Source organism: Penicillium citrinum (genome assembly GCF_028827155.1).
Source record: "Penicillium citrinum strain IBT 23319 chromosome Unknown utg000005l:1.0-1900146.0:1.0-1900348.0, whole genome shotgun sequence".
Lineage (NCBI taxonomy): Eukaryota > Fungi > Ascomycota > Eurotiomycetes > Eurotiales > Aspergillaceae > Penicillium > Penicillium citrinum.
This window is the reverse complement of record NW_026622690.1, coordinates 1,259,686-1,282,085: the sequence shown is the minus strand read 5'-3', so window position 1 is coordinate 1,282,085 and position 22,400 is coordinate 1,259,686. Positions and strand designations below refer to the sequence as shown.

At 46.8% G+C, this 22,400-nt stretch overlaps 9 protein-coding genes across 9 annotated transcripts; 5 read left to right on the top strand and 4 right to left on the bottom strand.

Annotated features, from left to right (window-relative positions):
* Positions 1-1,715: 1,715 nt before the first annotated feature.
* On the bottom strand, positions 1,716-3,174 carry N7469_006315 (FAD-dependent oxidoreductase; the record flags this gene model as incomplete). The annotated part of the gene is made up of 5 exons (XM_056645233.1): positions 1,716-1,796; positions 1,849-2,122; positions 2,184-2,500; positions 2,554-3,108; positions 3,160-3,174. 5 exons carry the CDS (start codon positions 3,172-3,174, stop codon positions 1,716-1,718), a joined length of 1,242 nt encoding a protein of 413 aa, XP_056500471.1.
* Positions 3,175-3,576: 402 nt separating this feature from the next.
* On the bottom strand, positions 3,577-4,590 carry N7469_006314 (Zn(II)2Cys6 transcription factor domain-containing protein; the record flags this gene model as incomplete). The annotated part of the gene is made up of 3 exons (XM_056645232.1): positions 3,577-4,252; positions 4,438-4,451; positions 4,516-4,590. 3 exons carry the CDS (start codon positions 4,588-4,590, stop codon positions 3,577-3,579), a joined length of 765 nt encoding a protein of 254 aa, XP_056500470.1.
* A 242-nt stretch (positions 4,591-4,832) lies between these two features.
* On the top strand, positions 4,833-5,953 carry N7469_006313 (isocitrate/isopropylmalate dehydrogenase family protein; the record flags this gene model as incomplete). Its single annotated transcript, XM_056645231.1, has 2 exons — positions 4,833-5,073; positions 5,127-5,953. 2 exons carry the CDS (start codon positions 4,833-4,835, stop codon positions 5,951-5,953), a joined length of 1,068 nt encoding a protein of 355 aa, XP_056500469.1.
* A 1,784-nt stretch (positions 5,954-7,737) lies between these two features.
* On the top strand, positions 7,738-9,790 carry N7469_006312 (arylsulfotransferase; the record flags this gene model as incomplete). The annotated part of the gene is made up of 2 exons (XM_056645230.1): positions 7,738-8,466; positions 8,528-9,790. The coding sequence occupies 2 exons, from the start codon at positions 7,738-7,740 to the stop codon at positions 9,788-9,790; spliced, it is 1,992 nt and encodes a 663-aa protein (XP_056500468.1).
* Positions 9,791-9,951: 161 nt separating this feature from the next.
* Positions 9,952-10,743, bottom strand: N7469_006311 (CaiB/BaiF CoA transferase family protein; the record flags this gene model as incomplete). Its single annotated transcript, XM_056645229.1, has 3 exons — positions 9,952-10,163; positions 10,235-10,528; positions 10,593-10,743. 3 exons carry the CDS (start codon positions 10,741-10,743, stop codon positions 9,952-9,954), a joined length of 657 nt encoding a protein of 218 aa, XP_056500467.1.
* Positions 10,744-11,962: 1,219 nt separating this feature from the next.
* On the bottom strand, positions 11,963-13,684 carry N7469_006310 (3-oxoacid CoA-transferase; the record flags this gene model as incomplete). The annotated part of the gene is made up of 4 exons (XM_056645228.1): positions 11,963-12,193; positions 12,258-12,355; positions 12,428-13,354; positions 13,417-13,684. 4 exons carry the CDS (start codon positions 13,682-13,684, stop codon positions 11,963-11,965), a joined length of 1,524 nt encoding a protein of 507 aa, XP_056500466.1.
* Positions 13,685-14,896: 1,212 nt separating this feature from the next.
* Positions 14,897-17,061, top strand: N7469_006309 (FAD-binding oxidoreductase; the record flags this gene model as incomplete). The annotated part of the gene is made up of 7 exons (XM_056645227.1): positions 14,897-15,150; positions 15,238-15,248; positions 15,315-15,470; positions 15,520-15,904; positions 15,976-16,060; positions 16,126-16,164; positions 16,216-17,061. Coding segments are annotated over 7 exons (1,776 nt in total), but the record flags the coding sequence as incomplete, so codon positions are not given.
* A 678-nt stretch (positions 17,062-17,739) lies between these two features.
* Positions 17,740-19,162, top strand: N7469_006308 (thiolase family protein; the record flags this gene model as incomplete). The annotated part of the gene is made up of 4 exons (XM_056645226.1): positions 17,740-17,877; positions 17,947-18,581; positions 18,664-19,065; positions 19,123-19,162. 4 exons carry the CDS (start codon positions 17,740-17,742, stop codon positions 19,160-19,162), a joined length of 1,215 nt encoding a protein of 404 aa, XP_056500464.1.
* Positions 19,163-19,861: 699 nt separating this feature from the next.
* On the top strand, positions 19,862-21,651 carry N7469_006307 (uncharacterized protein; the record flags this gene model as incomplete). The annotated part of the gene is made up of 5 exons (XM_056645225.1): positions 19,862-20,162; positions 20,229-20,866; positions 20,925-21,279; positions 21,348-21,466; positions 21,523-21,651. The coding sequence occupies 5 exons, from the start codon at positions 19,862-19,864 to the stop codon at positions 21,649-21,651; spliced, it is 1,542 nt and encodes a 513-aa protein (XP_056500463.1).
* Positions 21,652-22,400: the final 749 nt, after the last annotated feature.

Sequence of the window (22,400 nt, the reverse complement as noted above, 5' to 3'; positions counted from 1 at the left end):
TGAAATCTAAAAAGCCGGTTACGCGCATTGACCACGAACTATCAAGGGCCGTCGGCTCCTGCCGGCCCCCATGAGGCTTCTCACCGGCGTCCCAATTCATATAAAAGAATGAAAAAAAACCGGACTTTTGACTTGCGGTAAATCCCAGAAAATCGTTATGATTATGCTTCGTTCAATGCAAGGGTTAGATCATTCTATAGTCCATCAAATGTAACCTTTCAAGCCACTGCCAACGGTTACCGGGATTACATACACATTGATTATTATGCATGAAGAAAGGCCAATTCCATTCCTTAAAGGCTAATACCCTTCGGGCAGCTCACTTATTGCGTACCTGGTGTAACTATATTCAAACTTTTCTTGTTAGGGTAAATGCTCCGCACAATATCTGGGGTTCAAACTTTACATCTGAGACAACAACCATGACCAGGAACGGGGAGTATCGTAGTCGTATAAGGGGTTTGCGGGGCTTATGTTGCCTCAGGGCGTTTGATCGGCACTGGAAACTGGCAATTTAGGTGAACGGATGGCTTAGACACCCTTTGCCCCCGCTATATCTATATTAATCCGGATTTTGCGGTCATATCGGGAGCAAAAGAGCCGTTGACCGACTCGGAGCCGGCAGACTTTTGTCGAAGAAAATTCCGAGGACAAATATATCACACTAGTATAGTGCATACTCGGAAAGTATTTGAGAGTATCTAACTTAGACATTAGTTACTCGAGTTTGCTTATCGGAATAAAATGAACTCTGATGATAATAAGCACGGCGTGCCGAAGCGAATCGCTCGGCAAAACAGCCCGCACGAACAACTTTGGGCGAAGCGACAGCCGAGGCCGTTCTCCACTCGTCACATAAGAATTACAAGCTCATTGTCGTGGTTCTTTCTTTTCTCAAAGATCTTACATTTGTAAATGTTGCCTTAATAAGTTACTGGCAGCCCCGGGGAACTTTATTAAAGTACTCAAGACCTAGTAGGTCTTGAGTACATATGCCAAGGGAAAAGGGAGGAAGTTGTGACTCTATGGGGGCATTGCTCAATCGATAAGCACCCAATGTATTGTAATAAACCCCTGGGTCCAATCAGAAGATATACAATTCCACTTTTCGGGAACACCATGATGTGGACGACAAAGTTCGAAAGTATACCAGGCCCAGGACCGATCCGATTACTCTCAAGCAAGATCAAAGACGCGGTAGTATACGCCTCAACAATCTCACACCGACTCGTCAATTACTCTAGACGAGAGACCCCCGTCACCAATAGTTATTAACGGATATTCAACGTGAGATTCCCGCATGTCTGCACGGCATTCGTGAACGTGGGAAGGGTCCGAGTGGCCAGGAAGTACCCAATTACGCACTGGGCCGCCCATAGCGCTCGGACCGAAGGTTAGTGAGAAATCCATGCGTTGTAACGACAGGCAATTCTTACAGTTTCATAGTTTCTCTAGTTTCTGTCGTCACTGCGGCCTTTAATAAGCCGAAAGACCGAAGGTCTATCAGTCCCACTGTGAAAGAGACGCCGGGAGTAGTTACCAGTAACTACGACTACGTAGGTACTACTGTATTTGTTTGCGAGCCATACCCATGGCTAATTTGCATTTGATGACGGTTCTGTCTTTTTGAATCGAAGTTTACTAGACTATACATGATTCACGAGGGTACATCCCATGAAGATCGGGGTGAGCCATCCGAACCGAATCAGACTAAATCACAGATGAGAACCTCGGAGGTCGAGATTGGCGTTTTTGGAGTAGTATTGTGTCATATCGTGCTTCAAAATATCCAGACCCTGTGAAGGTTAGATTACAGTGAACCAAGAATTGAGTATTTGGCAGTCTCACCAGCGCGAGCTCCTGCGAAAGTTTACTATCCCCCTCTGCCTTGATACAAAGCTGAAAAAATTCGTCCTTTTGTCGAGCCTGTTCAGGATCCTGGTCATGCAAGCGTCGAAAGTTTTCTCGTGACATAGGATCAATGATCTCTTCCCAGATGCGCTTCCGGATCTCGCTATACTTATCGAGTATTCCTTCATCTGCAAGGCCCTTGTGAATCCCAATGAAGGCATCGAAGAGGTTACCGACGTCAACAATCCCGCCAGTTAGCCCTAGCCCACCACTAAAATGATAATGTTAGACGAGCTCTACCAATACTGCAGAAAGATGAAGAGTAATCTCACAAAGGGTTACAAAGATGTGCTGCATCGGCCGCGAGAAGGATTCTTCCTAGACGGAAGGATGGGGCACATCGCTGTTGTAATTTATAAGGGCTGATATTCGTAATGCGGTACTCGCCTGGCTTTGGATTACCCGGCAAAATTTCTTCATATCGCTGTGGTTGTCGCGCGATATATTCTTCTCTGCTGAGACCCGGGATGTCCCCATATGTGACTCGATAGAGTCCTTCTGTGGTTATCTTGGCTGCCATGTAGTAATTTTTCGGATGCACGATAAAGTTAGAATCCCAATAGCCATAGCGATCAAAGTCATAATAGACCTATTCATGTTGTTAATAGCTGGGCATAAACCGCGAGATTGAGTGTTACGAACATTCGTAGCGACTATCTGCGCATTGAGCGTCTCGCCTGGATATTCAGGACCAAATAACTCGCATCGGACTGTACTGCTTGCCCCATCGCAGCCAACGACGTAGTCGGCCTCTGAACGCTTCAAGCCATCCGGTGTTTCGACGTCGACCCATGCTTTACTCTGGCTCTGCCCAACTTTCACCACTCGGTGCGACCATTTGACATCAGCCGTAGGTTGGCGTTGGATATGCTCGTATAATAACTTTCCTAGCCGGTCAAGAGGAAGTACAACCATCTTGTAAGGATAATCCTCAGGTAAAGAGTCATGATGAACACCAGCAATGAATGTTGTATCTATCTTCCTCCAGGCGAAGTTCTTGGGGTGAAGACCTCGAGTCTTTACGTCTTCAAGAACACCCGCTCGTGCCAGCTCATAGGCGGCAGCAGTAGCGTAGTGGGCTGCGCGAGGTTGTTCATCCAGCTGAGCGCCAGCATCGAGCAGCTCAACCTCAATTCCTTCCTTTGCCAGCAACAGACCAAGAATCAGTCCTGACGGCCCGGCCCCGACTACAATTACCTACGAAAGAGGTCAGTCAGATAAGACCAAATGAAGCTCTCATGGTAGTACCTTGTTAATAGGCATCTTCCTTGAGGTAAAAAGCAGAAGTATCTTTTCTTTTCGGCGCTGGAAAGAAACAGAGGAACGAGGAGATATGTCTTTGGATCATCTTTGCACGCTCGACTGACCTCTGCTGTTGAATTCACTGAATTGTCCAACCCCCGCTGTGGGTCTGTCCACTGGGTGCCTATGAACAGTCGATTTTAGCCATTGCAAGTGCCCCAGAAATGACAGATTGCGGGGAATCTGGGCTGGTTCCATGAGAGCGCACCGCATAGGTCCTTTGGCCGAGTATTTTGCGGGGCGACACTGGGGGATTTCCGGGATGACAGAATAGCCGTTATGGCTGACAGAACGAGGTTATTGGTTTCTTGGCCCAGCTTCTATCTCTTCTCCTTAGCTCAAGTTTTTGACAAAGCACAAAGCTCACCAAAGAAACTGTTGTTGGAATTTTGCCGAAGGTGCACCCTCCCAGCTGCTATTGCTTTGAGTTGGCTGTGTCTCCGCTAATTCCACCAGACTACCTGTTGGCACAGCTAACGGCGCAGAAAGGTCGATATTGTTCTCAAGCTGGGATCTTTTCGTTGCAGCTTCAAATGATAACCAGTATTGATCCAATTGTGGACGGCTGCTAATTGGTGATGGCATCGCTTGTTCGTAATGGTGATGAGAGGAGGCTCCTTTCGCTGATAATATGGAGGGAACCTTGTGATCCAAAGAAGAGATCCGATTACCATCTAGATCACTATCACTATGTTTTCTTTTGACGCCGCTATTACCTTGACGTAGGACGGGAGATTGTTCAGCCTCATATGGGGGAAACCCAGCATCCATTGAGGATTGGCCGACCAAAAAATGCTGCCAATCTCGAACATTCTGAGCACTATCGAGGGGGAAATGAGACCAGTCATCTGCCCCTCTCCGCTCAAGTCTGGCTAGGGGCATATAAGTAGCTAGATTGCCATCACGGTTGGTGGCACCATCCCGTGGAAATGCATTCGATAGCTGGCTGTCAGAGACCTGGGAAAGTAGGCGAAGTAGAGCCCCTTCTGTGACTTGTAATCGATGCTCCAATGCTTCGACGTGCCCCTTTGTGGGCCCGCTGTAGTACATCATCGATGAGTGAATGGGTGGAATTGGTATGAGTCCGATCTTCTCTTAACATACCGACGCAACTGTTCTGGCCAATCACAAGGCCGGTTATGCTCTAAGCATTGTCCGCATACAGGCCTTTCATCATGTCAGTAAACCGGCAGAGTTTTATCATACTCGAGATCTAAACCATACTTATCTCCACTGCACTAATGAGGAGTGAAGAAATGTGTTAGTGGCAAGTGAATATTGGCTCTTTGACAGGCCACTTACTTTCTGCTTCCTAGAGCGACAAGCATTACATGCAATCGTAATCCTCCCAGGCTTCTTCTCACTGGTCTTCGGCATTTCGACTCTATGTGCAAATGAATGAAGACGTGAAATCTTCGAGTTCGTTGACAGAGAGCTGTTAGAGTGGCGGGAGATGAAGTCGCCTGAAAGTTCTGCCGACGGCCCGAACTATCAGCCTCAACCCGATTTCAGTGCCCCGCAAAAACAATTTACTTCTATACTTAAATACAAGATGTATACCCCTAGTCTATTTCCTTTCTTCTTATATGAAATTTACTTGGATTTAAAAAGATTTCAGCATGTCACCAACATATCGCATAGCCTCCATTCCTGGAGACGGAATTGGTCCCGAAGTGGTCAACGCCACCATCCAAGTCGTTGAGAAACTTGCCCAAAAATTGGGCACTTTCCAAATTGATTTCACTCATATCCCCTGGGGTACTAAGTACTATAAAGAGACGGGCCAATATGTCTCGGACGACTGCTTAGATACACTACGCAAATTTGACGCTGGTCTTTTTGGAGCAGTGGGCGCGCCAGGTAAGAAGGGCGAGAAATAATTGAGCTGGAGCTTGCTTTTAACAAACATCCAGATGTCCCGGATCATATCTCACTGTGGGGTCTTCTGCTGGCTATTCGTGGGCCACTGCAGCTTTATGCCAACGTTCGCCCCGTACGGACATTCCCCGGAACTAAATGCCCCTTGAACACTGCCACCGACGGCATTGACTGGATGCTTGTGCGCGAGAATTCCGAAGGCGAGTACTCTGGTCAAGGTGGGCGTTCGCATATTGGACAAGAATGGGAGGCTGCAACGGAAGTTGCAATGTTCACTCGCGTCGCTATTAAACGCATCATGAGATTTGCCTTTGAGACGGCTCAGTCCCGTCCTAAGAAGCACCTCATTGTTGTGACCAAAAGCAACTCCATGCGAAACGGCATGGTACTTTGGGACCAAGTTGCCGCGGAGGTATCAAAGGATTTTCCCGATGTGGCCTGGGAAAAGATGCTCGTCGACGCCATGACTGTTCGAATGGTGGCCAAACCTCAGTCAATCGACACTATCGTTGGAACCAATCTGCATATGGATATTCTTTCTGACCTCGCAGCTGGCCTGGCAGGATCTATTGGAGTTGCCCCCTCAAGTAACCTGGATCCAACTCGCAAAAACCCATCTATCTTCGAGCCTGTTCATGGTAGCGCTTTTGATATCACCGGAAAGGGTATCGCAAACCCAGTTGCAACTTTTTGGTCAGCTGCGGAAATGCTCATTTGGATTGGAGAGAAAGATGCCGCGGCAAAACTTATGCATTGTGTGGAGACTGTGTGTGCTGCCGGAGTATTGACACCGGATCTTGGAGGCACTGCAAACACACAGGGTGTCGTCGATGCGGTTTGCGCGGAGATCGAGAAGCTTTGAAGTTAAAACTAGCTTATATAATAAAGAGTCTTTGTGATTATTCACTCAATTTAAACACAAGGGGAAAGATACTATTGTACGGAGTTACACAAAGACTCCCGAAAATAACATACATTGTTACCATTTAATAGGACACTAGAATTGTAATCATCGTTGTCAATGCTGGAAGCTAGCTCGAGCAGGTACTCGAAAACCTATAAAAGAGCTCCAACTGCCATCTCATCTCAAGTATCCAATCTCAAATTATTATACCTTTAAATCGTCCAAACATGGCTAACAACCTATTTCAACTTGAAGATGACCAGAGACCTTACATCACGTACAGGTGGGTATCCGTCAATCTGAACACCGATATTGCGCATTCCACCGATATGGTTATTCTAGAGTCTATAAAAGACTTAATCCTCAATAGTAGGATCTGTGAGGGTGTATGCCCAACTCGACAGCCCTACGTCAGATATTGAAGACATAGAAGGCACCTAAGAATCGATCGAAACACGAGCTACTTGGGCTGCCCTCGCATTTATTTACTCCTGGCTTAAAGTGCAAAGACTTCCTTTCATACGGTCGGACATCTTTCCTAATGCACCTCGTGATATGTGACCTTTTGAAAGTACTGTCCACCTCGGTGAGCTTGACTCTTCGTGTTATATTCCACTTCTCATTCAGTTAGCATTTTCCATTGTGATATTCCCATTTCCACTCGAGATATATTTCAATGCAATATTGGCGTCTAAAATTAGAATGTGCCCGAATCAAAAAATAGATTCAAAGAGACAAGATAAGCATTGTCCAAAGAACACAATGATTAAATCGAACCCTTTTACCATCCGACTTCCTTAGAAAAACCCCACTCACTCTTGTGAGTAAATTCAGAAATAGAAATTCGCCAAGATCTACGCGTAGGAGATTTCGTTGTTGTATGTACTCCGTAGGAATTAAGCAATTGCCAAGACTGGGGCCGATTATGCGTAAGTCCCGAACGAATACGAATCTGATCTCGAGGATCCTTTGCGTGGTCTTACTGAGCGGAAATCAGAAGTAGTTAGAGCGGAAATGAGAACGTAAGTGGACAAATTTTGCGGATGGCTGAGGTTTCCTCTCGATCGTCTATTGGCAATACTCTAATCAACACGTCGACAAGGTTCGAATGGCTCGAGCAGCCTCCACCGAAAAGTGTGGCTGACGACTCGCGCCAAGAGACTAGGGCGGAATCGGTTTAGAGTTAAGCGGAGCATTGGACGACGAAGATATCTATTGGAACGAGTACGAATCCTAATGGATCCCGCGAGTCTCCACACGCGGGATATACTGAGGTTGATGACGACGGGTTTGAAACGCACTGGTTAGATTTTGTTACGCGATACACGTGTGGACGTGAGCTTGTTACATCTCCTGATTGTTTATAATTTTGTTTCCTCACTTTATTATGATTTGGCTGAGAGGCCGGGCAAGCTAGAGCTACCTCTTGTGTCAAATTAATATATTCTTGAAAGTATGGATGTCGAAATAAGAGTCAACTTTGATTGATGCATCCTCCTAACACAATTGCCGTCAAACCCCCGTTCACTTTAAGATGTGGACCCCCTGACAAGACGTACGCAAGCTGTCACAAGTGTATGCTTGAGCGCGAATTCCTCTCCGAACTTTGAAGGAAGACCTTTTTGCAAACATACATAGTTGATCGCATTGTACAGATTGGAGTCCCCAAGATGGCCTACTACAGATAATCAAGACATATTCAAACGAAACTAGTCACATCAGTCTCGAACCCGATCTGAAGAATGGTTCTTCCCTTAATTTGGGTGGGTATTGCCGTGCTCACTGGGGAAGGACGCGGGGATTTTATCTCAACCAACTACGACAAATACAATGATGGCGTGCTCGGCCACCGTCCTCACCTAGAGTTTCACTCTAGCAATGAATATGCGCCGATCATGCAAGCTACAGTCTGGAACAGCGAGGCTATTTCCGACAGGGGCTCTCATATTTTCCTACGACACGATGGCAACGATACCTCGCCGCTCGCAACTCCTTTGATTCTTGACGCACACGACCTAAGCGCGGTATATATGAACAGGTCCTTTCAAAATGTATTCGGAACCCGTGTTCAAGAGAACAAAGGCAAGAGGTATCTCACGTTCTGGGAAGGTGAAAAGGGCTATGGAATTGGTGATGGCTATGGCCTCGCTTTCGACGACACATATCGCCTTAGATATAAAGTGTCAGCACAGAACATGCAAGTACACAGTGATTTGCATGAATTCGCATTCAGCGGCAATGGAACAGCGCTGGTGACTGGCATCAACTCGATCAGAGTACTACAATCAGAATTTCCACAGTGGGATCTACCGCATAGTCTCAGCATCCTGGACGCTGTTTTTCAAGAGATAGACCTTGAGACGAATGAGGTTATCTTTAATTGGCGAGCTTTGGACCATGTCAATCCCTTGGACTCCTACGAGCCGATAGGATCTGGGTGGGATGCCTATCACATTAACAGCATTGAAAAGGTTAGTGGTTTGCCCTCACCAGTACTTTCCACTCCAAGAGCTAACATATTCAACTTCTTAGACCCAAGCAGGGAACTATCTCATATCGATTCGCCATACATTCTCTATTTTACTTATTAGCGGGAGCACCGGTGAAATCATTTGGCAATTAGGAGGAAAGCGAAATGATTTCACTGAATTACCCGTATTAAACGGGTCCGAGCCTATCCAGCCTGTGTTGACAATGAGTTGGCAGCACCACGCTCGCTTCGTGCCTGGCACAGATGAAACTCAAATAACACTGTTCGACAATCATGGCAAGGTCACGAACCATGGGGACTGTAATGCTTTATGCTCGCGAGGCTTGCATATTGCCATCAACAACACTATCTCGCCACCTACAGTCAAGTTCCTGCGCGAATTTCGTCATCCAGCACAACTTCAGGCCCAAAGTCAAGGGAGTATGCAGCCTTTATCGCCATCCGTCGACGACTTGGGAAATGTCTTTATAGGATGGGGTCGATGCCCTTCATTCACGGAGCATAATTCTATTGGGGAGCCAGTAATGAATGTGCAGTTTTCCCCGTGGCACAGCGATGATATTCCCGATGCCCTCGACAATTATCGTGCTTACAAAATGGACTGGTCTGCAACCCCCTGGTGGGACCCTGCTATTGCACCTAGACGGGACAAGAATGGCGATATTGTTGTCTATGTTAGCTGGAACGGCGCGACAGAGGTGGCACATTGGGTTGTTCGGGGATCTCAGGAATCTGAATGGGAAGACGGTAATGAAGTGCTCGCAGAAGCACCCCGGAGTGGCTTTGAAACGAAGCTTATCATTGGAGAGACGGAATGTCAATACATATGGGCTGAAGCACTTGACAAAGAAGGAAACATACTCCGAACAACCGAAATTGTGGATGTGGAGGCCACAGACCTGTCGATTGCGTATGATACATACGAAGCCAATGCGAAATTCCCCTTTGGCAAGGGAGAAGAGGAGGAACCAGAGGGTACAAGACCACAGGCCCAATCTTCAAACACATCCTTGATAATGCTATTGACTGCACTAATCACCCTGGTCGTGGTGACCCTTTCCATAGGGACTCTATGGCTGTGGCAGAGATACAGGAACTATAATCAACTGAAACCAGAAGATTTTGATCTATCACTGGAAGAGCTGTTGGATGAGGATAAGCAAAATGGCTCTGGCGATGGTGAATATGGGAATGATAATCGGCATTCTGGTGTGCATTCTGAATCGCGATTTCGGGATGACGAACGTCCTCTTCTTCAGAAAGAGGAATCAAACACACATAAAATTCAAAGCGGCACTGGGTAGAGCCTGCCGGCTATGAGAAACCTTTTCCTGAAAATAATAATACTGTCAAAATCATCATTTTTCATTTTGAAAAATATTGGAAGCGCGCTATGTGACGCAAACACTGTTACAATAATCTACGATTCTAGTGTATATGCTATTCTACAGTAAACTAGTGACTCTTATGCCACGACTCCCTTTCTCTTGAGCTCTTTGATCCTGCTAGGGCTCACCCCAAGAAGACCTTCCAGAAGTTCGGCGGTATGTTCCCCCAGCAAGGGAGGAGGTGAACGAATATTCGGCTGCGCGTTGGAGTATTTGACCGGGGTGCTAATGACTTTGATAGGTCCACAAGATGGATGGTCGATGGTCTGAACCATACCTCTCGCGCGCACTAGAAGCGTCATTAATTAGAATTCCAATCATGACTAACTACGCGGAGTGAGTTGGAGTGAGCATGCATACCATGTTCGTGATTCATAGTCCCTTGGACATCATTCACAGCTGCATATGGCAAACCACTGCCCTTGAACAGATCTTGCCATTCGCGAGTTGTCCGTTTTGTCAGCTCGTTCTCAATCAACGGCTCCAGTTGAGCTCTGTTATGTACGCGCTGATGATTCGTCACGAAGCGATCATCATTTTTCCATTCAGATTTCCCGATCTTGTCACAAAGAATGCCAAAAAGACGATCGTTTGCACCTCCAACGAAGATATCACCATCAGCGGTTTTGAACCCTTGATAAGGAACGACCGATGCTGAAGCAGAATCAAGGATTAGTTCCACTCCAAAACATCAAGATAAAAAACAATGAGATCTTACGATGAGCAGTTCCCCATCGACCAGAATCCTTCTCTCCACTAATAAGTACTGACTCTCCCATATTCGCCAAAGTAGCTACCTGACAATCACTCAGACAAACATCCAAATGCTGCCCTTCACCTGTATTTGCACGTGCTAGTAACGCAGCCATAATGGAATTACAGGCATAGAGCCCGGTCGTTAAGTCCGTAACTGCAACGCCAACTTTCACAGGTGGACCATCTCTCGTCCCGGTCAAATGCATAAGTCCGAATTCCGCCTCAACCATAACATCGAAGCCTGGCCTGTTGCTGTATGGGCCTGTTTGCCCATAGCCTGTGATACTGGTGTATATAAGACGAGGATTTATCTTTGACATCGTCTCATAGTCTAGATTGTATTTCTTCAGGGAACCTGGCAGATAATTCTCCACTAAGACGTCACAGTCACGGACTAGCTGATGTAGAATATCAACGCCATCGGGATGAGCGAAAGAGAGACCGAGAGACTTTTTATTGCGATTGACCTATTTATTTGTTAGTTTGGAGACTGTGATGGTATGCTTTTTTTTTTCAAATTCACCGAAAGATAATATGCGCTCTCACCAGGACCCTTTCTGTCATCGTTATATGGAGCGAATGGCGGGCCCCAAGCACGAGTATCATCACCTCGAACCGGATGCTCAATTTTGATGATTTCGGCACTGTAGACTTATATCAGTATATCCGATTCTTTCTTAAATTTCTCAATACGACATTAGATATGGTCACATACCCCAGATCACCCAAAATTTGCGTACAGTATGGCTATTGATATTTCTAATTAGCCATTATAACATGTATACCTGATATAATCACTGTTCAACGCACACCAGCAAGTACTCGACTCATATCTAGAACTTTCACCCCGGCCAATGGCAGCTTGGCGCTTTTCTGCACGTTACTCGATGTGGCCAATCTCCGGCAAAGACTTGATCCGATCAATCGAGGACCAAATGATGGTCTAGCCACCGATAATGATCGGAATAATGAGACATGATTCATTCTCAGTAAATAAAATTGAGCGTATTGACGAGCTACCAGCTTTGATATCAAAAATTCCACCCCAACTCCAAATGGAGCTGTTATGTACGATGTAGAATTCCGCTTCTCGTGGAGAGCCCCACGAGAGTAAAGGTGGGTTCGACCCCACATGAATTTCTCGCGGGGGAAGATTCAATTTTATGTAGCAGCAAATAGTGAATACAGTAGATAGTGGATGGCAGCATGTACGAAGTGGTAATAATCATGAAAGTGCTCTAATTTTCAATCTACAGCTTGGTGTATTCACATGCAAAACAAATGTAACAAATCCCGAATCCAAAATCTACAATTGGTATATTTCCATCAAATTTACAGCTGCATGGGCTTGAGGTCGGCGGAGACCTTGAAAGGAGCAGCAGTCTTGCTGCGGATCTCATCAATAGTGACACCCTCGGCGTGCTCGATCAGGGTCAGACCCTCAGTGGTGCTGACGTCGAAGACAGCGAGGTCGGTAATAATAGTCGAAACACAGCGGGGGCCGGTGAGGGGGAATGTGCAGTCGCTGAGAATCTTGGGGTTGCCCTTCTTATCGGTGTGCTCCTAAAAAAAGCGAGAGAAATTAGTGTATTATCCTCAAATGATTAATTGAAAATCATGTACGTACCATTGTCACAACGACCTTGGTCTTCTCGGGGTTGGCGACCAGATCCATGGCACCACCGACACCCTTGACCTTACCGGGAAGCATAAAGTTGGCCAGATCTAGAAAAGAAGATAAGTTCTCTGGCTTTTTTTTTTTAAAAAAAAAGGGGGGGGGGGGGAAGGAGAACATACCGCCAAACTGGCTGACCTGCAGAGCACCAAGCATGGTAAGGTCGATCTTACCAGCGCGAATCATACCGAAGCTCTCGTGAGAGCCGAACAGGGAAGCACCACGGCCAAGAGTGACAGTCTCCTTTCCGGGATTGATCAGGTCAGGGTCCTCCTCACCGGGGTGGGGGTAGCCACCCAGGCCCAGAATACCATTCTCAGCTTGTAGGACGACCTCGACACCCTCGGGCAGGTAGGAGGGAGCGATTAAGGGAATACCAATACCAAGGTTGACGTACATGCCATCCTTGAACTCCTTAGCAGCACGCTTGACGATACGCTCACGGCGGGCAGTAGCCTCTCCAGAGCCAGCAGCAAGCAGGTCCTCGGGGTTCTTAGCGAAAGTCAATTTTTCAATCTGGGTGGGCTCGGTGCTCTGGATGACAGCGTCGACGTAGATGCCCTGCAGGTGGATGCTCTCCGGGGCGATCTCGCCAACCTCGACGATCTCATCGGCCTCGACAATGGTGTATTTGGCATTCTTGGCCATGGCCTCGTTGAAGTTGTTCATAGCCTTGCGGAACTGACAGTTACCGAGCTTGTCGGCCTTGTGTGCGCGAACCAGAGCGTAGTCACCGAAGATCGATTCTTCCAGAATGAATTCCTTGCCGTTGAAGGTGCGAGTTTCCTTAGGCTTGGACATTTCTGCCACAGAGCCATCCTTGTTGTACCGAATAGGGAGTTCACCAGTTTGAATGATAGTACCGTAAGCCGCGGGAGTGTAGAAAGCCGGAACGCCAGCCGCACCGGCGGCGCATTTCTCAGCGATGGTTCCCTGGGGAGTAAGCTCCAGGGTCAGGTCACCAGTGAGATACATCTTCTCGAACACCTTGTTCTCGCCAATGAAAGAGGCGATCATCTTGGTGATCTGCTTGGACTCAAGCAATTGGCCTGTCGGTGGGTTGATATGTTAGTTCTAGAGTTAATTGCAACATAAAACACATTATACCTACCGAGACCAGCACCGGGCATGCCGGCATTGTTAGAAACAACGGTCAAGTTCTTGACCTCAGAACGAGCGTGAACAGCGTTGATCAGGGTGTTAGGAACACCCGAGAAACCAAAACCACCGACCAACAGAGTTGAGTTACCCTTCACATCCTTGACAGCCTCCTCTGCTGACTTACACAACTTGTTGATGGCGCTTCGAGAAGTGGAGGCAGAAAAGTTCCGCCGCCAAATAGGCCGGAACACCTTGATCGCAGGAACAGGCCGCGCCATGGTGAACAACTACCTTCAAGAATAAAAAATCCTGGGGTAGTGCTTTCTGGACGAACAGAACAAAGAAGAGAAGAGAAGAAAAGTAGAAGAGAAAGAAAAAAAGAATGAATTAAATTGACTTATCGCAAAAGCTACCCCATTCTCCCCAACTCATTGCCCTTTCGGCTAGGAACTGACCCAGACAAGCCGAAAAAACGCTTACCCGGCAGCGGCCACCGCCTGTTCCCCCACAAGATCGGAGAGGGAGAGCGGCGAGCCCCAAAGGCTTTTGCCGCCATCGGAAGCCGACCCCACAAGACTAGCCGATTCTCAGTGAAGGTCTAGTTAGGATTTAATGGAGCCAGTCCCCATGGTCACCCCCAATGGGAATGAAGGGGTGAATGTGGAGGAACAGTGGTTGTTGAGAGATGAAAAAGTCCCTAATGTATTGTTAAGAACATGTGGGTGACTTTGTATGTAGTAAAAGTGTCGCATCTCTTGGGGAAGGAGGTCGGTCAATTGGATTTAGCCTCACTATGAAGAGAGCGTTTGGAAGGTGCACATTTAAGAAGGCGGGCATGACTGAGGGGAGAATGCCTTGGTGTATTGTAAGATGCCGGTAATCAACCCCGTAATTAACTGGTATTTTACTACGGATGTCTCTTCGGCAGCGACTCGGGAAGCCCTCGGAACTTGATGAATCTTCGGAATGCATCCCGTTCATCCCCGGGATCCGGACTGTAGACATTGTCGTGCCGTATGATTCACCTTGAACAAACTAGAACAAGAAAATAAGATGATCGTACAGTATATACTGGCAGTTGCAAAAACGTTGGAAAGGCCTGCCAGCATCAATACATAGTACATCGATCGGGTTGGCGAGCGGGGCATCCCCTCACGTCTCCGCTCTCTCGTGCATATATGCCTGGCTATGGCCTCCTGTCACCATAGAATCCGGGGTAAATCCGCAAGTTAGCATGTGTTTTCACTTGATTGTTTCCCACGTCAGGCATTTGTGTCACGCTATGTACTTGCCTAGCAAAGATCATCCAATCATCATGAGATATCAAAAGCAGCAACGTATGTACGAGTAAAAGAGGGGAAATTTAAGAATGAGCTACTTAAAGCAAATCATAGTCGTAGTGGTCAATGGGAAGTTGCCTGAAGATAATTTGACCTCTGTGAATTATTACTTTGACTTGTATCCTACTATCTCAATCCCATCTCATCACCATGGCTTCCAAACCCGTACCCCCAACGCCTCTCCTGTCAGACAAACATAATGGAATTCCAACAAGACTTTTCGAAAAAGCGCAGGAGACAAAGTCTGCAATTTTGAATATAGCGACTAAGCCTGAAAGCGATAGGACAAAGGTAGCCCTTCCACAAGGAATAAATCAGACCACTTTTCGTACTGCAATTGCAGAGCTCTGCGATCGGCTAGGCGATGAATACGTCGAGTTTGTAACGAAACTTGATGATGGATGGTATGATCCCTTCCAGTGTCAGGTAGCTTATAATCAAAGCTACTTATGTGAAGATTATGGAATACTAAATTAATTACTGCGTTCTAGGTATATGGAAAGTCAGTGGGCTATTTCTATGCGCAAGGAAAAAAAAAATATGATCCACTAATCACCAATTCTTCTAGATCCAAATACCCACGATGGAATGCACATATCAGATGATAGCGACTTCGTCGCATCTGTCGTGGTGTACCCCGGAAGCACAGAAGAAGTTCAAACAATTGTACAATGGGCCAACGCCTACCGCATCCCCATCTCCCCAATCTCCATCGGGCGAAACTGTACGTTGACATTTTTCTCTGAGATAAATTACATTTCTAACAAAGGTAGATGGCTACGGAGGCGCAGCCCCTCGAGTCCGTGGTGCCGTTGTACTCGATCTTGGCCGGCGAATGAATCGAATCCTCCATATCAATCCTGACGATTGTACCTGTCTTGTCGAACCGGGCGTGACGTATTTTGCCCTTTACGAAGAAATCCAAGCAAGAGGATTCCAGCATCTTTGGGTAGACGTTCCTGATATTGGAGGTGGGTCTGTCTTGGGAAATGCACTTGACCGTGGTGTGGGGTATACGCCCTATGGAGATCACTGGATGATGCATTGTGGCTTGGAGGTCGTTTTACCAACTGGAGAAGTGATCAGGACGGGAATGGGTGCACTGCCGGGGAATAATAGTTGGCAGCTTTTCCCTTATGGGTTTGGTCCAACTGCTGAGTATGTACTCCTACGTTGTGGAATTGCCACGACTCTGGGTTTAGCACATCTGCTAATGCGCTCTTTTGCAGTGGAATATTCTCTCAGTCTAATATGGGAGTTGTGACAAAGATGGGATTCGGACTGATGCCCAATCCCGGTGACCACGAGAGCTATGTAAGATCTATCAGTACCAGCTTGATTTGTTTTGGTATACTATTGCTGACCAAATTCGCGACTAGCTTTATACATTCCCGAAGGACGAGGATCTTAGCCAGCTAGTAAGAAACAATTGCTTCAAAACACCCTCTGCTTACCACTAACCTCATCAGATCGATATCATTCGTCCTCTCAGAATTGCTATGATCCTTGAAAATGTCGCGCAGCTTCGCCATATCAGCATGCAGGTTGGATTGGAAGGCAAACCTCGAAGCTCGTACTACAAAGGTAAAGGCCGTATGCCTGACTCATTCATACACGAGGCTGCCCAGAGCCTTTCCCACGGTGACTGCTCTTGGCTCTACTACGGCATGTCCTATGGTCCTAAAGAAATTCGACAATACAAACTGGATATCATACACAAAGAGTTCATGAAAATCCCCGGCGCAAGACGAATCGACCCAGCGTCTCTCCCTGCAAATGACTACTTCTGGGTTCGAGACCGAATCGCCTCTGGGATCCCCGATATCGAAGAACTCCGCTGGGTAAACTGGCATCCAAATGGAGGACATATTGCCTTCAGTCCAGTGTCGCCCGTCCGCGGGAACGACGCAACGGCCTTGTGGGATATTGCACGAAAACGATGCGATGAATATGATCTCGATTTTTTCCCTACCTTTGTCGTGGGTCTTCGTGAAATGCATCTGATCGTTGAGATTGTATTTAACCGCGACGATCCGGCTATGCGTAATAACGCGAGGGCTTGTCTGCGGGGAATGATCGACGACGCTGCTAAACGAGGGTACGGTGAGTACCGCACTCATTTAGCCTTTATGGATCAGATTGCGGGAACATATAATTGGAATAATGGTGCATTATTGAAGTTCAATGAGAAGATCAAGGATTGTTTGGATCCTAATGGTATCATGGCTCCTGGGAAATCGGGTATATGGCCCGCACGATACCGTGGGCGAGGATGGGAAATGAGTGCATCTGACGAGTCTTCTGAAGGGAAGGGGGTAAATCCGAGTCCTGGGACGGTGAGATTGTAAGATCTGACTCGGTGGATTAAATGAGTACAGTAGATCAGTCTTAACGACATAGATGAAATGCATGTGGATAGCTCGCCTAACCCGGTGGAACATCGTCCACATTATCCATTGTACATTATAACTACTGTATGACAACATCTGCCAGTCAACAGTTCCACTCATCACCCCACATCAACGTACTTCTCCACTGATTTCCCATCCATCACGCCCAATTGGCCACCGGTCGTGGCGAAGAATTGAACCCACAGGAAACAGGAAAAGAAAAGGAAAGGAAAAAGTAAAGAGTCCCAAATACTGCCATACCTAAACTAAGATCCGAATGAACAGCCGAGTCAACCGCGGTAAATCCCAGTAATTGCCAAGGATCGGGGAAACGAGGAGAAGCTGCAGCAGAACAAAAACCAACGAGAGAAGAGAAAGCCAGAGGATTCGCAGCTGACAAAAAAAAAAGAAGAAGAAGAAATGAAAAGAAAAGAAGAAAAAAGGGACGATCGCCAAGAAATGCCCCGTGCAAAAAGCCCCGCCGTCCGGGGAAAGCATGCAACTGCCCCGTTCTTCTTTCATTTTCCGCTTTCTCTCTTTTCTTCTTCCTCTTCTTCTCCTTCTTCCTCTCTTCACTTCCCTTGAAATCATTACATCGCCACCATGTTGAGAAGAACAGCTGGTGAGATACTCAAGAAGAGTCCCAATGATGTGGTGGTGCTCTCCGCAGTGCGAAGTCCCATTGCAAGAGCATTCAAGGGCGGATTTAAGGATTCCTACCCAGAGGAGATTCTTATGCAGGTGTGTCATTCTAAAACATGTAATTGATTTCGCTCAGTCTGATCTAATCTGATACCCACCGAATTTCAGGTAATGCAAGCTGCAGTTAAAAAGGCAGATATTCAACCAGGCCAAATTAACGATGTAATGATTGGCAACGTTCTCGCAGAGCTGGGCTTTGCGAAGACCGGTCGCATGGCGTTGAACGCAGCGGGTTTCCCGAACTCGACAACTTTCCACACGGTGAATCGTCAGTGCTCGAGCAGTCTCCAGGCTATTACACATATTTCGCATTCAATTCTGGCCGGTCAAATTGACGTTGGCTTGGGTGGTGGAGTGGAGAGCATGTCAAGGAATTACGGCTCACGGGGGATTCCCGTAGATGTATCTCCCACTTTGAAGGAATCATCTGTGAAGGATGCACGGGACTGTTTGCTTCCAATGTTACAGACTTCCGAGAACGTTGCGTCGCGTTATGGTATTAGTCGAAGGGAACAGGATGAATTTGCCGCTGAAAGTCAACGGCGAGCTAGTGAAGCACAGAAGTCAGGCAGATTCAAGGCTGAGCTAGTACCAGTGACAGTTCGTTCTGTTAGTACGGGTATTGACGAGGAGACAATTTCCGTAGTGGACCGTGATGAAGGAGTGCGGCATCAAGTTACGGCAGAGAAGTTGGCGACTCTTAAGCCAGTGCTGGAGCATGGTTTCAGTACTGCCGGCAACTCGTAAGTTGGCGATTAGGCACAAGCCTAATATTACTATCATATTTATGCGGAACAACCTGGCTAAACTTTGTCCACGTCACAGATCCCAAATTTCTGATGGTGCATCGAGTACTATTCTGGCTCGTCGATCCTGGGCCGATGCCCATGGTTTGAAGCCCATTGCCCGATTCGCTGGTACTCAGGTGGCCGGTTGTGCACCAGATGAGATGGGCATTGGTCCGATCTTTGCTATTCGAAACCTTTATAAATATTTGGGAATTGAGAATAAAGATGTTGATATCGTTGAGATGAATGAAGCATTTGCAAGCCAGTCGATTTACTGCCTCCGCGAGCTGGGTCTCGATATGGAAAAAGTCAATCCTAACGGAGGTGCCATCGCCCTTGGGCACCCTATTGCAGCAACTGGAGCTCGACAGGTGGCGACACTGTTAGCTGAACTGCAGCGATCGGATAAGGAGATGGGTATTGTGAGCATGTGTGCAAGGTAAGATGAGCCCTTTTTCAAAAGACATAATGCATTCAAGCTGCTAACCTACGACAGCACCGGCATGGGCGTTGCATCTCTTTTTATTAGAGAATAAACCTATCACTACTATACATTGGAGTGCATCGAGTTGAATGGCCATTCGAACTGTAAATAGTATAGGCCATGAATGTTATATTCATCTCAGAATAAAGTCATACTGCCTCAGGTTGTCCTGTGATCAAGTATATCTATAGTCGTTCGAGGTTATTTTACAAATCAGTAGTATAGTGTATGCACACAATTAACTTGAATGCAGTCGATATTGCATTGATGCCAAGCTTAGCCACATCCATATTCCAACTTCAACAAGCCCCACGAGCATTCATTGGATGTGGGGCGTGGGTTTGAGGATACAGCTCGTAACTAGCAGCAATACATCATAGTACCATACGGAGTATGGTAATCAAGTAGTGGAACAGTGGAGTTGGTAGATCAAAGATTTGATATCATGGGCATTTGAATGGGTGAATAGTCGCTGGCCCCACGAGGAACAAGTTAGACTGGGAACCCAGAATGTTCCTGACTACTGTAGGCATCATGAACCCTATGTGGGTCTTGTATGTGGGAGATGCTACGCTTGGAGATATGATGAAAGAGCCCCATATGGGTCTAGGAGTATACGCGAACAACTAAACTTGAGAAAATCAATCAAGCTTCTCTCTTGAGAAATCTATTTCACCCATTTCAATCCTCAATCTCCTCTCTATCATTATTACAGTCCGCATATTTCAATCTCGCCAGGACTGAACTCAAAATGTCACTTCCACCAGTCCAGGAGAGAAAGCCAATCAAGGACCTGCAAAAGGTCTTTCACTATACAGATACCATGTCCCGGAAGCCTACGCGAGACAACGATCCTTATGAATATCAGGCGGGTTTTGGCAACCGTCTTCAATCCGAAGTGATACCCGGGACGTTGCCAGCGGGTCAAAACAACCCCCAAGAGCCTCGATTCGGACTTTACACAGAAGGAATCACGTACTCTGCATTTGCAGCTCCTCGTCATGCGAACTTCAGCACCTACATGTACCGGGTACGACCTGCTGCAGCTCACAGTGAGTCAAACTTTGCCAGGAGCAACCCCAGTTAGGGCTTATTTTCTAATATGACTCTCCTTCCAGATGGTTATAAGGCCAATATCCCCCACAAATCCGATATTGAAAATTGTTTCCTCACATTAAACCCCAAAGTCGTCACACTAGCAGAACAAGGCGAGTGGGCGCCCTTCCCATTACCCGCCGACGACCAGAAAATCGATTTCGTCGATGGACTGCATACACTGGGAGGAAGCGGAGATCCAAATCTACGCGAGGGTATTGCCATTTATGTTTACATGATCAATTCCGACATGGACCACCGTGCTTTCTGCAATACTGATGGTGACTTTTTGATTGTCGCCCAATTGGGTAATCTGGATATCCAAACAGAGCTTGGAAAGATCTTCCTTCAGCCAGGTGAGATCTGCGTGGTACCGCGGGGTCTTCGCTTCGCTATCAGATTAGGTCCGGGTCATAGCGTTGCTCGGGGGTATATCACTGAGATCTGGGGTTCGCGGTGGGACTTGCCTGATCTGGGTCCAATTGGTGGACATGGACTAGCTAATCCTCGTGATTTTTTGCATCCGGTGGCATTTATCGATGATAATTTACATGAAGATTGGGCTATTGTGAACAAAGCAAATGGATTGTATCATGCGATTGAACAAGATCATAGTCCTTTTGACTTGGTAGCTTGGCATGGAAATGTTGTTCCCTACAAGGTGAGTTGATGAATATTCGCGCAAATACATTGACAAACAACTAAATGATCATTCACAGTACGATCTCACCAAGTTCTCGTCTCAAAATGCTACTTCGATCGATCATACCGACCCTTCAGTGAACTGTGTATTGACTGCCGCCTCTCGCGATCCAAATACTCCACTGGCAGATTTCCTTTGGTTTGGGCCACGCTGGGATGTGGCGTCTAACACATTCCGACTGCCTTACTTCCATCGTAATTCAGCTACAGAATTTCTGGCTTCCCTCTATGGTAATGGGCTGGGCCGTTCAGACGACTTCTTACCTGGTGGTGGTAGCGTAGAGATTAGCCATACACCCCATGGCAACTTCAGTGAGGACTATGTGTCTGAGATGCGGAATCAGGTAAATGAGCCTCGAAAGATTCTTGAGAGTGAGTAATTTGCCCCTGATATAAGTTTGAATCTGTTAGATCGCTTTTTTTTTTCTGACGTGTATCAGACCAAATGACTATCATGATCGAAAGCAGTCGGTCATTCTTATTCACGGAGTATGCTCGTACTGGCTGTGGCACTTTTAAGGACCAGGGCACTGACCCAAAAGCGTGGGATGCTTTGCCAGTAAGTGATTCTAATAAAATGATACTCAATATGACGCTCACTCGTGGTTCTTTCAGGACAAATTCTCGGCATATCCGAATATTCGAAATATCCTCCAACACGCTAAGGAGGACAAGGAGGCTCGTCGGCGGCAACTTGAGATCTTTTATGATGATGATCGACTTGCTGAGATGGCTAGCGAGTAGGTCAAGAAATGTCTCGGTACTTGTTGAGATTGTCAACTGCCGATCAACGAATGATTCTGTCAATTCCAAGTTATTCGAGCCTTCATTCATCTTGTCTTGTTTTTCCACTGCAATTCATCTCCTGCACACCCTGCTATCAACCCTAAAATATAGCCTGGGCTGTACCACTATTGCGATATTAGCTTATATCTGCCCTTTCTTATGTATTGGACTCGCAACCAGCAGTGGATCTGGTACCCTTAAGTAGGGCTTCGGGTTATCTTTCTCTCCCCACGGGGAATCCGGTGGCTTATGGCCAAGGGTCAAAGCAACATACTAAACCCGGATATATGGACTACCATTCGTAGACGCAGTGGGACTGACCCAGCGGTCCATCCTCGGTAGAATTTACTTTCAGAATAAGGGCGAATCCAGGCCAATTAAGAGCAAATGAAAGCAAATGAGGGCAGACGAAAAGACGAAGAACATCGACGATCGGCTTAACCCCGGGCTGACTAACACCGTTTCCCCCCTCCTTCCGAAAAGACGCCAACTTTTGGACGCTCTCTTTGATCTTATTTCTCTCCTTTCAACCTGAATCATGTCTCGTACTTTGTGATGCATCGCTGATTTGCGAGCTTCATCATGGTCCTCCGAAAATGCAATATATGCGACCGTCGCTTCAAGAAGACTGAGCACTTCAAACGCCATGAACGATCTCGTTAGTTCCGGCCCTCGCGCAGAAACCGGGGAACCACAAGCTCTAACAT